Here is a 13,677-nt window from a genome sequence, read left to right as displayed (position 1 = left end):
GCTTCTGCTTTCTGAAAATTTCACAGGGATTGATAATTCTCTCTCTTGCCAAAAAAAGCAAAAAAAGATTGATTTTTTTTTCTTTCCCAGAATACTTGGAAGTCTAGTGCCTGCCACTAATAAGAAAAGGAATTATACAGAATATAGTCCATGCATTTTATCCTTTAAATAGAAAACCCACTTTTTTCTAGTCTACAAAGCATGTGCTCCTTTGGGGAATCATTTGGCAAATAATTTCTGCCATTTGAGGAAAAATTGCATGCAAGACTTTCTTAAAGGAGTTATTATCCAAAATATTGGTATTTATGAATCTACAAAGAGAAGATGAAATATTCTAAAATATTACTGTACTGAAAATTTTACAATTTAACTAGTGAATTCTCAGAATTTAAACAGCCTTCTGATTTGTTTTCATGTACCTACAAAAATACCTATAATGTTTTGAATAATGAGTGAACCAATAATGTAGAAATTTCTTAATCCATCCTAGATATGTTCACAGCACTCAGTCTGGAGCACCAAGCATAACCAGATAGATATGGAAACTGAAAAAAATTATATACTTCCTACCTTATTGTATACAAATCAATCCTGATCTGAGATCTACTAGCCGTAACATAATGCCTTCTTGGAAATCTTGCTGTTAAGACTAGTTTTAAATACCAGCTCTGAGGTATGATTGACAGGTTTTGTATTGGAATTCCTATCAAGCTATTGCATGACTTACCTCCAGTGCTGTATTTATTATGACATTGAAAGATGGATTCCAACTCAGAAAAAAACCTCAAAAGACAAAACTCACTAAGCAAAATAGCCTTTCTGAGATTAATATACTAATTCCATAAAGCCCACTTACAAGATCTCCTTTTCATTATGCAAACAGCTGTCATTAACATAAAACAAGGTGATTTAAGAAAGGAACAACTAAAATCATAATCTTAATAGCTTTGTCTACATGATTTTGCAATGCATATCCCTATTTGTCAGATTCCTCTATGCACATTCCTTAGCTGTCCTCAGGTTACCAACTCCTTTGTCACTACATACTTCATAGGACATTCAGCAGAAAAGCAGCTGCCAAACTTGTGCCATTTAATGATCAGTGATCGTGTTACTGTAGTAGTAATGGCTTATCATATTTGGTAAATGCTGTTATTTTCCATTAGACTTCGTTACTTGCTATACTCTTTGTCAGCAGAAATGGGAAGTCCATCATTCTGCAAGATGGTCTAAATAAAAGGCCTGAATTAGAAAGACAAGCTCAAGACATGTCCAAGCCAAGGCTCTTTGCAAGTGGTGTCAAGGGCCACTTCCTTGTTGTACACAAGGAAGCTGGCAGTGAAATATATAGAAAAGAGCTGAAGGTCTAGAACTGGGTAACCATCATATCTGACAGGGTTCGTAAGTAAACCACAGATGACTTACAAAAGCATCTACATTAGTGTTTCAGTTCAGACCCCGAATGATTTTTTGTAGCAAAAAACATGCACTGAAAAGTAGACTCTAGGCACACAAACTAGCATAGTTTCATATTAAACTAACCGAAAAGTTATGCTTCAGGGACTGTAACGTATTGCAACTACTAACAGGTGTTCAGCCTACAGGCCTAGACTAGAGTTAGACCAAAGCAAATTCCCCAATAACATATCTAGTGGAAGCCTGGGGTACTCAGATTAATTCCTATTCCCATGCAATAGTTGCTAATGTAGTCATAGCCTTAGCACAGGATAAGGCAAAATCAATACTACAAAAAATATTTAAGGAAAAAGCCCCTTTGCTACTTGGGTTAAAAGCCAACCTCCAGTAAAGTGCAGTTATCTTTGGAATGTCTCCATGTCTATTCCCTAGCAAGCTGTTCTTCACGCTGCAAGGATCATTGTTATTATAAACCTCTGTGTGTGACAGGCTGACATTTATTCTTGCATCTGTCTTCACTCACACGGACTGGCTGGGCCTAATCTTTTTACTGCTAATCTCTCTGTTACCTGTGAGGCAAGGCCCAGAAGCAAAAAGAGTCATGAAAGCAGAATTCTTGCTTTGCCTCTGCCTTTGGACTGAGAAAAATGAAGACAGTTTTAGGTCAGGAGGAAAGTTTGTTTTGTTCTTCCATCACCTGTGTCAAACTACAGTCTGATAAAGCATGCAACGGTGACTTGTTTTGTTTATAGTCTTTTGGGTGGACATTGATTCAGTTATTTGACTGGTGAGAGGAAGTGTTACAAGAAGGCAACGACAAAAGAAGTTTATATCATGGGGTAAAATAGTTTCCCTGTTCTGAAAGTTGTTGGTTCTGAAGTCATTGCCAAAGGCTAATAAAGGCCTCTGTGTGACAGCCTAAATTTTCTCTGGATTCACAAAGTATCAAGAGAAAGTAAAATCCAGAGCTCTGAATGTCAACAAATAATTGGTTTCAGTACCATCTGTCCCTAACCTAGCCTGTTGGGGGTTTAACTCTGAGCTAATTCACTCCACACTTTCTAAAGGGAGCCACAAGAACAAAGATACAAAGAACAAAGATAGCAAAGGCACCTGCCACTTTCCCTAAAGACTACTTGCTTTTAATTACCTTCATTTGTTTCCTAAATTTTTGGTTCCTTTTCTCCACTGATAGTATCTCTATAACTGGATTTCCAAATATAACCACGTTGTGGCCTTACTGCAGCACAATATTCTTCTAAAAGCAAACCCAAGCTGCACTGCTAGGACTAATGAATGTTTTTCTTTTTACTGCTCTTACCCAATGAGGCATGCATAAGAACTCTGTCTGACACATTCGCTCACTCTCTTACAATTTAGTATATTAGTTTTGTTTCAGGATTGTTAAACTGATCTTGTAGGTAATAATGTCCTGAATGACCAAATGTTGACTTAAATTGACAAACAACAGAACTCATCTCATTCCTTTTTTTTTTTTTTTTTTCAGACATCACAGGAAGTAATTACATAATCCATTTCACTCCTTAGACTTGCAAGCTTAATTTTATTTGCTTATTATATTGTAGCTTCTGCTAAATTCTGTTGCTTCTTCCCTCAGAGAACATCTGAATTTTCCCTTCTTTTCTGCTCTGACTAGTAAAATTTTTAACTACATGTTAATGAACATAATCTTTTTTTTTTGTTCTTTTGGTATTTTAGACATTCTTGTTTGGTCAGTTTATGCAAACTTTCCTTTAAAAATTTAGGTTGCTTTACAGCTTACTCCCGCCATCTCAGCCCTTTCTAAAATGTTGAGTTCAGACGGGAAACACATTTGATATATATTTTTTTGCTTACTGTGTAGAGGTGGCCACACTCCTGGCCCATAAACAACTGCACCAAAGAGGTGGTGCTGGGCACTAATAGCAGAAAAGGGGAATGCCCCTCCAACAAAGAAAGCACTGGTAAATACCCAAATGAATTCTAAAGTCTACAGAATGAGAGAAAGGGTAAATCCATTAGGGAAGGAGGAAGGAAATATTGAAGAATCAGGAACTTCAAGAAATAATGCCAAATCTCATAACACTGCAGAAGTAAAATCTGAAGTTCCAGTACAGATGATACTGCCAAAGGGATGTACAGAGGAACACACTATTACCAACAATAAATGATGGAAAATGACCCAGAGGATGTTCTGTAGATACTCAGAGCAAAGGAATCACGACCATGATACAGAAACAAAGAGTAATTTTTTGATGGTTCTGTGGAAAAGTACCACGTCATCCATCAGTAATGTGGACTGAAGAAACAGCATGTAAATAGAGGGTGTGATTAATCAAAGAGAAATGCAATTCACAAATCAAGATGTACAGAGCCTGAGAAAACTAGAAACCACCATGAACAGGTGGTATCTACACTTATTGCTAAGAAAATGAAACAAACTTACATCCTGAGTGTAGAATACATTTACAAGAAATACACGGGGAAAACGTAGATCCAACACGACACCCTCTGACTGTTCCTGTAAGAATGAAAGGGGGGAGGGGGACACGAAGACAGACAGATGTGGGGGGCATGGTGAGCAAGACAATGCTAAAGTATTAATATGGAATATTGGTTTGTCCTGTACAAATATGAATCTCCTCACTTGAATCTTAAGAGACCAGCTGTCAAGCAAATTGAAGCAAAAGAGGTTTCCTTGAAGCTCAGAGATGTCAGAGAAGTGGTACAGAAGCAAAGAACTATCTAATTGTGAGCATCTTTACAAAGACGATTGCTCATAACAAGATAAAAACCTGCATGTATGATTGGCAGATCATGAGAAAAGATAATAGCTTGTCAAATACTACTGGATGATGAGAATGAAACTGCAATGAAAACAGCTGGTGGTGATTTTTTTATACAGTCACATGGAAAAGTATGTATTGTACCCTAATACAGCAGAGTAAAAGAGAGACAAGTTAAAAGTGCAGGGTGGAACTTCTGAAATAAACCCTCCAGACTCTTTGTCCTTAACTACAGTTCTTGTCTCCATAAGTGGTTGTCTCCAACACTCAGACACTCAAGGAAGCGACTGAAAACAGTAGGCCTACTCTATCTGTATTTTGTATGGATAACCTGAGTGAATAAACCTAGAAGGAATGAGACTGAATGAGACCAAGATTAAATAGAAGACATGCCAGAGAAAAATAGTATTTATTCAAACCATTTAGAAGGGAAATTTGGATTAAACAAGTGTGTGTGCATTTTATAAGACTAAAAGGCATGGCACAAATTTCCCAGGGGTAAAACCTGAGAACAAGAATACCCTCTGGTTACAATATAAAATGCAGTACTATTGATGTCTTCTGAGTATTACAAATTCTTCAGTGGGAAAAATGTTGGTAGTTTAACAAGGGAATGAAGAAATATTCCTTTGGAGGATTTAGCAAATATACTGAAAAAATTAGCTCAATACACATATTACAAATATGGCAGAACCATATATGCTACCCAGACATTCAGTATTCTATTGCTATTGCAATTTGAAAAAAAATTTGTAAGGAGGTGTATAAAACTAGAAGAAATGTTCCATGAAAAATCTTTACTGTGATAGGAAGGATTAGGGAAAAGGACTGAGAACAATCCAAGGTGCAGACTATAGGTGTAGATCCAAGGTGTAAAACATTAAATATATTAAATTAGTAAATAAGTGTTATTTATTATTATACTTACTATATTTATTTTTATTTGCTATTTCTAAATTTATTTATGATTAAATAGTAATGCGAAAACTAGAAAACTGGCTCTATTCCAAATAAAATTCTACAAACAAATTAATTCTATACTTTCACTGGGAATCACTCAATAAACAGGTGAACAAAAGAAAGAGACACAAGCAAGGAGGGATGGAAAAATAACTATATAGAGAAGGCTGTTAGGAAACCTCACCAAAAAAAGTTGCACATTGTAAGTAGCTTGCCAAGAGGGGAATGAAAAGAGAAGTTCTGAGCTGAATTATGACAGTACAGAAGAGGCTATCTATACAAGACATATTCAATCTGAAATGAATAGTAGAAAAGGAGACAGGAAATATTGCCAGGACCCCAAGACAACTAGTTATAACCTAAGTGGACACTCTAGGTTGTCCGGTGAAAAAAATAAAGTATAACATAACAAGCTGCAATACTGCATACTGGGCACTCTGCAAGCTTGGACTGCAACCAGGGAGAAAAAAGCAATATAGGTGCAGAACAGAACTATTATTTAAAATTAATAAAATCATGGAAATTAGGGGTTTTCAACAGTTACTGCTCATGAAACACATGGCAAGACACTTGATCCTACTTACAAACTGATGCAAGAGTGCTTTATACTGGACTTTTCTAAATGGCATTTTCTATAATGAGACTGTTAATAAAAAAGGCAAGAAAATACTGAAAAATACATCTGTTATGACCCAAACTCCAAAAAATCTGGGGCATGAAAAGGTTGGTGATAAAATCCATTATTCATAATGGTGGTATCATATTAAGAGTAGGTAAATTGAAAGCTGTAACCACTATAAGATCACTGGTCCTTCAGAAAAAGGCACCAGTGTCCTTCAATAAACTAAGGAGGGCAAGAACTTTCTGAAGTCTCTAATATCTGTTCTGAGTTAAGGTGACTAATTAAGTAGACTATAGCATTTGAAATATGTGTTTCCGATGTAGGAATATTTTACACGATAAACCAAAACAGACTTATAAACACTATGCATAATTTTAAAAGCTTTTTAAAACATGTGCCAGTTAAATTTAAGGAGCACAATAAAACTCACTAAACACATACACACATACATACATAAAACATCTGTATCTATAAAGCAGCATATACCTCATGAGGGTTATAATCTGGAGGTAACTTCTCTAGCATCTCATCAGCAAGGCGCTGTACTACTGCTTCTCGGGTTTCCCCTCCTCCAATGCTGCTGTCTTTGGGCTGGATGCTTACTATTGTACTTAATGTCTCGTTAGCCAGGTTAGTTTGGTAAGTGATATCTGCGTTAGGGTGAAGTCCAAATACCTTAAAATAAAAGAGAAAAAAAAATTGTGATCTTCCTTCTAATATTATATCCATGAAAGAAAGCATTTAAATGGATAAACAAGGAGGAAACTCCTCAGCTCTATAAAACAATAGATATAACTAGGTACAGTGGAAGTACACACATTTAAGTGGCCAAGGACCAAGCCCAAATTACACAAAAACATTTACATAGGTTGCATATACAACAGCGTTTTCATTCATATAAGTGGGGATTTTTTAAACTGTTCTGATTATCTTTGCATAGCACACTTTGGATCATGCTGTGAAGTGCTGTCAAGGGGTACAACCCGATTACTTTCCAGTGGTTCAGACTAGACCTTGTTAGAAGCACATCAGATGTGGACACTGACCCCTCACCACTTTGTCTCTACAGATACATTGCTGTTGTATCAGCTCAAGTAGATGCCCCTAATAATCAGACCAGTTACCTTTTCTAACACATTTTGTTTTACTTAGTCTCAGGCTTATAAGGCATGCAGCACAGTGAAGAAAATACTGCCCATATTCAAAGTACCTAAATATTTTATGACCAGTGATATATTTAGGATATTTTATGGTTTAGCTATTTTTGGTTTAAGTCTCCCACTCCTTACTTCTCCTTCTTCTGAAATTGAATTATTTTATTTAAGATACAGCTAGTACAGAATTACTGTAAAACTGCCCTTTGTCTGAATTATAATAGCTTTCTCAGAAATTTCCACTGAAATATCAGTAAGTCTATAATTGTCAGGTTGACAGCTGCAACTCTTCTCCACGAGGAATTGTACTGTCTTATTTCACAAGTCTTCATTTAATTATAGCTATTAACTATCTCTTACAAACTTTGAATCACTGATCCAATGAGGAAGCCTTGCCCTCAAACTGAGCACCAAAGCCAAGCAATCTTCCACTTCTCATTTTCCATGTTTTCATATTTTACTTTAGATTTGGTATATTAGAAAAAGACACTTCTAGTAACCAATATTTGCACACTCTGAGGACAAAATAAAAAGGATCATATGTTATATTGTTACACTTGCAAATGTAGATACTCAGAGACAAGGGATGTGACTGCATCTGTGCCAAAGCCAGTGAAGCTGCACTGACTTACACCACTTTAGGATCTGATCCTTACAACAGCACAAAGAACACAGTATAGACATAATATTCCATGTCAGAGAAGATGTAACTATAACTAGCATGGAATTAGATTCCAAGTAGGATTTAACATGTTTTTACACATAGTAGTTTACTTAAACACCATATTTAGAGCTGTAAAAAGTGAAAATATCAATGCACTTTCTTACACTCATATTCTATATGGAATGAAATACACGTTTGATGATACACTCTTCTGCTTTTGCTCTTGCACTATAAGGGCCTGTTTGGTTTTACTCTAGCAGATATTGTGGCAATGCTACAGCCCAAGTTAGAAACATGAAAAAACCCCACTATTGTGAATGTAAATTGCAGTGCTAGTCTAAGGGCTAACTGCAAAACCAGTGGAATATTACCAAACATATGGATGTCAACTCTGGTCCTATGTTTTATGCAATTGATGCATGAAAGAATTAAGAATAAAGAAGCTAGAGCAGTAAAGCAGTGGGTAGACCAGTGTCCTGGATGTCCTGTATATTAATCAAGAAGCTGAATCTTATTCTTTTTGATCCAAATTCACTGGGAATTTTAATTAAAAAGCAGATGTTGGATCCTGTCTTTCAGGGTCTTTATTAGCCTGATAAATCTTCAAAACCAATTACTAAAGCTCTATACCCCTCTGAAATCAAAGTCATTTTCAAAGGGATTGCTGAGTGTGGTGAGTTGACCCTGGCTGGAGGCCAGGTGCCCACGGAAGCCGCTCTGTCACTCCCCTCCTCGACTGGACAGAGGAGAGAAAATGCAACAAAAGGCTTGGGGGGTCGAGATAGGGACAATGAAAGATTACTCACCAATTACTGTCACAGGTAAAACAGGCTTGGGGAAAAATAATTGAACTTATTACCAATCAAATCAGAGTAGGATAATGAGAAATAAAACCAAACCTTAAAACCACCTTCCCCTCACCCTTCCGTTCTTCCCAGGCTTAACTTCACTTGTAATTTTCTCTACCTCCTCCTCTTCAGCAGCACAGGGGGACAGGGAATGGGAGTTGTAGTCAGTTCATCACACTTTGTTTCTGCCACTCCTTCTTCCTCAGGGGGAGGACTCCTCACGCTCTTCCCCTGCTCCAGCTGGGGGTCCCTCCCATGGGACACAGTCCTCCATGAACTTCTCCAACATCGGTCCTTCCCACAGGCTGAAGTTCTTCACAAATTGCTCCAGTGTGGGTCCCTTACATGGGGTGCAGCCCTTCAGGCACAGACTGCTGCAGAGTGGGTCCCCCATGGGGTCACAAGTCCTGCCAGCAAACCTGCTGCAGCCTGGGCTCCTCTCTCCATGGGGCCACAGCTCCTGCCAGGACCCTGCTCCAGTGTGGGCCCTCCAGGGGATCACAGACTCCTTTGGGCAAACACTTGCTCTGGCATGGGGTCCTCCATGGGCTGCAAGTGGATATGTGCTCCACCGTGGACCCCCATAGGCTGCAGGGGGACAACCTGCCTCACCAGGGTCTTCACCAAGGGCTGCAGGGGAATCTCTGCCCTGGCACCTGGAGCAGCTCCTCCCCCTCCTTCTGCATTGACTTGGTATCTGCAGAGTTGTTTCTCTCACATATTCTCACTCCTCTCTTGGGCTAAAGTTGCCATTGCACAGTTTTTTCCTCCACCACCTTATGGCATCCCAGAGGTGCTACCACTGTCATTGATGGACTCAGTCTTGGCCAGTGATGGGTCCATCCTGGAGCCAGATGGCATTGGCTTTATTGGACATACTAGGAAGCTTCTAGCAGCTTCTCACAGAAGCCACCCCTGTAACCCCCTCACTATCAAAACCTCGTCATGCAAACCCAGTACGCTGAGTTCAACAGCCCTCTTCAGAGGTCAAGTGTTTATTCTGATCAGAGGTTGAAATTTCATCAAAAGAGCAAGGATACAGCAATCAAACTTATTCAGTCTTTCTTTCTTAACCAGAAATGGAAAGGGGAGGAAACAAAGATACACTGTTTTGACTAGCACAATATCCTTTGTAAAATGAAGTAGACTGGGAGATTAAAAGGTTAAAAGGTCTGCATGAGCAATTTTGATAGATTTTGGAATGACAAAAGAAAGTCCTAACCTGTGAAAATGTGAAGGAGAAAAAGGTGTTTGCATTCCTGGACTTGATCATATTTACATAAAAGTCAAAGGTAAAATTCCCCTATATCAAACCATACATACAGATTTTTTACAGGCATAAAAATACTTGAAAATATATATTGCAGCATTGTGAAATAGGTTCCCAAGCACTTAGAAAAGCAGATCGATGAAAGTAGCACCTGTAATCTGATAGTCAAGGTTCATACGTTGATAGGAACCACTTCGTGAGCCAGGCTCAGATGGATCCCAGTGGTGCATTATCACAGCTGCATTTACCCTTACTTGGAAAAGGTACATCATTGCCAGCACAAATACACTTGCATTCTGCTTTCACTACCTTCAGAGATTCAAAACTTTGCAAGTTTGTTTGATGATCTTGGAATCTTCTTACCCTCTCAGCCAGATCATCAGTAAGAAAAACCCACATTTTTTTCTGTTCAGTCCCATCTATTTAATTTTAACAGAACTTACTTGCAAAGGCTTTTATCAACTTAATAGCAATGAGACAGAAATCCAGAGCATTCACTTCTACTTCAATTTTAACTTCATCACATGTGCCTGTACTAGAGGGAGGAGAAAGTTGTAATCTTCCAGTTACTGTGATCACTGCAGTATACACACATCGGGTCATGTAAAAGTGATTGCAGCCAGGAGCTACCCTGCACCCTACACCATCAATTCATGGCAACATCCTGATCTTCCTGTTGTCAAAAAGGAATGATCTCCCACTTATAACTTGCAAAATGAGACCATATAACTTTTCTATTTTCATTTCTTCTCAGTTTGCATGTCTGCTCAGTCCCATACGGAATTGCAAAATCACAAAGCAGTTTCATTTGGAAGGGACCTCTGAGGGTCATCTAATCCAAACCACCTGCTCAAGCAGGGTCAGCTATAGCAGGCTGTCCAGCACAAATATCCAAGGGGGATTTTAGGATCTACAAAGATCAAGACTCCACAATCTCTCTGGGCATCCTCTTCCAGTGCTTGACCAACTTCACTGTAAAAAAGTGTTCTCTTGTTGTCAAGTGGAATTTGCTATTGTTAGGAGGTTCCATCTTTACACCCTCTGAACAGGTATTTATATAAATTGATAAGAACCCACCTGAGCCTCCTCTTCATAAAGGCTAAAGAGTCACAGCTCTCTCAGCCTTCCCTCATATGGCAGATGTGTCACACTACGATACTTACCTAAGCCACACTTTGACAGATTGTCCATGAAGCTGTTATGGAAGATAGTGTCAAAGGCCTTACTAAAGTTGACGTAAAAAAACATCCACTGCTCTCCCCTCATCCACCAAGCCAGTCACCTCATTGTAGAAGGCTGATAGGTTAGATAAGCATTTCTTCTTCACAAATCCATGCTGGCTACTCTCAATCACCTGCTTGTCCTTGTCCTTCCTATGTTTGGAAATGTTTTGAAAGAGGATTTTCTTTAGCACCTTCCCAGGAACAGAGGCTGACCAGCCTGTAGTTCCCCAGATCCTTCTTCTGTTCTTGAAGACTGGAGTGATATTTGCTAGTTTCCATTCTTCAGGAACCTCTTTCAATCACCATGACGATTTAAAAGTAATTGGAAGTGACCTGACAGTGACATCAGCCAGCTCCCTCAGCACCCATGAGTGCAACCCATCATGACTTACATATGTTCAATTTGTTTAAATGTACATATACCATGAACTTGAGTGTGTTCAGTTGGTTTAAATGCTCCCTAATCTGGTCCTCTTCCACCAGAGGCGAGTTCCTTGTTCTAGACTTTTTGTATTAGGGGCCTGGGATTTTTGGAGGCCACTTTGACTGGTAAGAACTAAGGCAAAGAAGGCACTGAGCATTTTCAATTTCTCACTAGTTCTCCTGCCCCATTTTGCAAGTGACCCACATTTTCCCCGAGTCATCTTTGTGCTCTTACTTGTAAAACCCTTTCTTCTTGCCCTTCACATTCCTTGATAGATTCAACTCCACTTTGGCCTTGACTTTCCTAACCCTATCCCTGCAAAATCAAACAGTAGCTGCTCTGTACTCTCGCTGGGTCACTTGCCCCTGCTTTCACCTCTTGTACACTTCCTTTTTATGTCTGAACTCAGTTACGAGCTTCTTGTTCATCCATTCAGGCCTCCTGCTGCCTTTGATTTCCTGCTTGTTAGGGTGGATCTTTCCTGAGCTTGGAGGAGGTGATCCCTGTTCTCCTGGACCACTCTTCTCTCCAGGGCCAAATCCCATGGGATTCTCCCAAGCCTTAAAGAAACCTCTGAACAGGTTGAAATCTACTCTCCTGAAATCCAGGGCTGTGGTCCTGCTTTTTGCCATACTGTCTCCTCTTAAATCCTGAGCTCCATCATTGGTCACTGCAGTCAAGGCTGCCTCTGAATATCACATCCCTGATCAGTCCTTCCTTGCTCATAAGTATCAGGTCAAGTCAAGCACCTTTCTTTGTTGGCTCCTCAGTTACCTGTGCCAGGAATTTGTCATTAATGCACTCAAGAAATCTCCTAGACTGCTTGAATCCTACTATATCACCCTTCTAGCAGATAATTAGCGATGTTAAAGTCCTCGATGAGGACCAGGACCTGTGAATGTGAGACTTCTTCCAACCGTTTGAAGATGGCCTCATTTATCTCTTCCCCATCAGCAGACCTACACTGGATACCCACTATAATGGTCTGCCTGCTAATATTGACATATGCATTCCTGGCTCTTTATTTATCTGACAAAAGCTCCCTTTAATATACTGAAATATATCGAAATATTTTACCTCAGGTGTATCAATCACTGGCAGTTGTTCTATGTACTGGAGATAGTCTTCAACTGTTTTCCCTTTTGGAATAACATAATCTTTGTAGAAACAAAATTTTTCACTAAACATATGCTCTCCAAACCACACTCTTGCATATGTATTCAGCAGTGCTTTGTCAAGATCATCAGTTACACGGCCACCATACTGTACTTCTCCAAGCATATAGCGAACACAGCTCCAGTTCACTCCACGTTTAATGTCCATGTCATCCAAATGGTTCTGAACAAATTGCACACTGGCTGCAAAGTCTGCCTGATTAAATTCATAAGGAATATTCCAGCCCAGCGGACCAAACTTTCGTCTTTCCTGTAAAATAGATGGAGTTAAAGATAAAAGTCTGATGGATAGTAATTGTGAACTAAATATTAAGTGCAGAAGAATACATGAAACATGCTAAGAATGCAGTAGTCCAGCCAGGGCTACTTTTTGCCAACTTTAAAAAAAATATTCTCTTAACACACACAAGACCAACTGCTTGATTAATTATCTAGGAGTTAAATATATCTTCATTTATCATCATCAATAGAAAGATATGAGCAAAGAATAAGAATATTAACAATTTCACAAAGAAAAAATCCTCTTTTTTAAGCGCAGTGAATCTGTGAGTCCAGAACTATAGGTTTTGAATTTCAAAGATGAAGCTACTCTTTTACGAAAGGATGTCCAAACTCACCAGCCACGATCATCGTCTGTGGTCCTTGTATGGACTCAGTATATTTGTACCACTGATGTCTCTGCATAGTGCAGATGCAAGTACCAAAAGCTGCTTTTTACTGAATCATTTACAGATATGGCTGGCAGTACGTAGTTATTGGGGCAACATCTGGTACTTAAACATTCTTAATTTCTACCAAGGAAGAAGCAATAGGCTAAAGACAAGCATACCACAGGCTTCTATTGGACTGCAATGTATCAGTGCATGGATGCCACAGAGTTAAATTAACTAGGCACCAAATATAAACTAAGAATACTGCAAAATCTATCAATAGAATGATAAAAAGTTGTGGTTAATCCATAAAGCACTTTCCTTAATGGAACTCCTGAAAGGCAAGACCCAAAACCATCTTCCACCTTCATTTCCTCCTACGGGTTTCAGTGCAGGAAGGATTTATATTCACCCTCTTATCCCTTCTCATCTTGAAAGCAGCAGTTTTAATACTATGGTTTTCCAACCCAAGCTGTAAATTTCTT

The 13,677-nt window shown here is 38.9% G+C and overlaps 1 protein-coding gene across 1 annotated transcript in view; it reads right to left on the bottom strand.

The window, feature by feature from the left end:
• Positions 1–13,677, bottom strand: part of LOC130146491 (dynein axonemal heavy chain 5-like) — a 176,263-nt gene that overhangs the window by 19,335 nt on the left and 143,251 nt on the right. The window contains exons 68-69 of the mRNA XM_056332652.1: positions 12,445–12,792; positions 6,271–6,459 (exon numbers count right to left, since the gene is read on the bottom strand). Of these exons, the coding sequence (XP_056188627.1) occupies positions 6,271–6,459; positions 12,445–12,792 (537 nt within the window). The remainder of the gene's footprint in view (positions 1–6,270; positions 6,460–12,444; positions 12,793–13,677) is intronic.

Source organism: Falco biarmicus, chromosome 3, assembly GCF_023638135.1.
Source record: "Falco biarmicus isolate bFalBia1 chromosome 3, bFalBia1.pri, whole genome shotgun sequence".
Taxonomy (NCBI): domain Eukaryota; kingdom Metazoa; phylum Chordata; class Aves; order Falconiformes; family Falconidae; genus Falco; species Falco biarmicus.
Note: the sequence above shows the minus strand (reverse complement) of the source record. Positions and strands in the feature narration are given on the sequence as shown.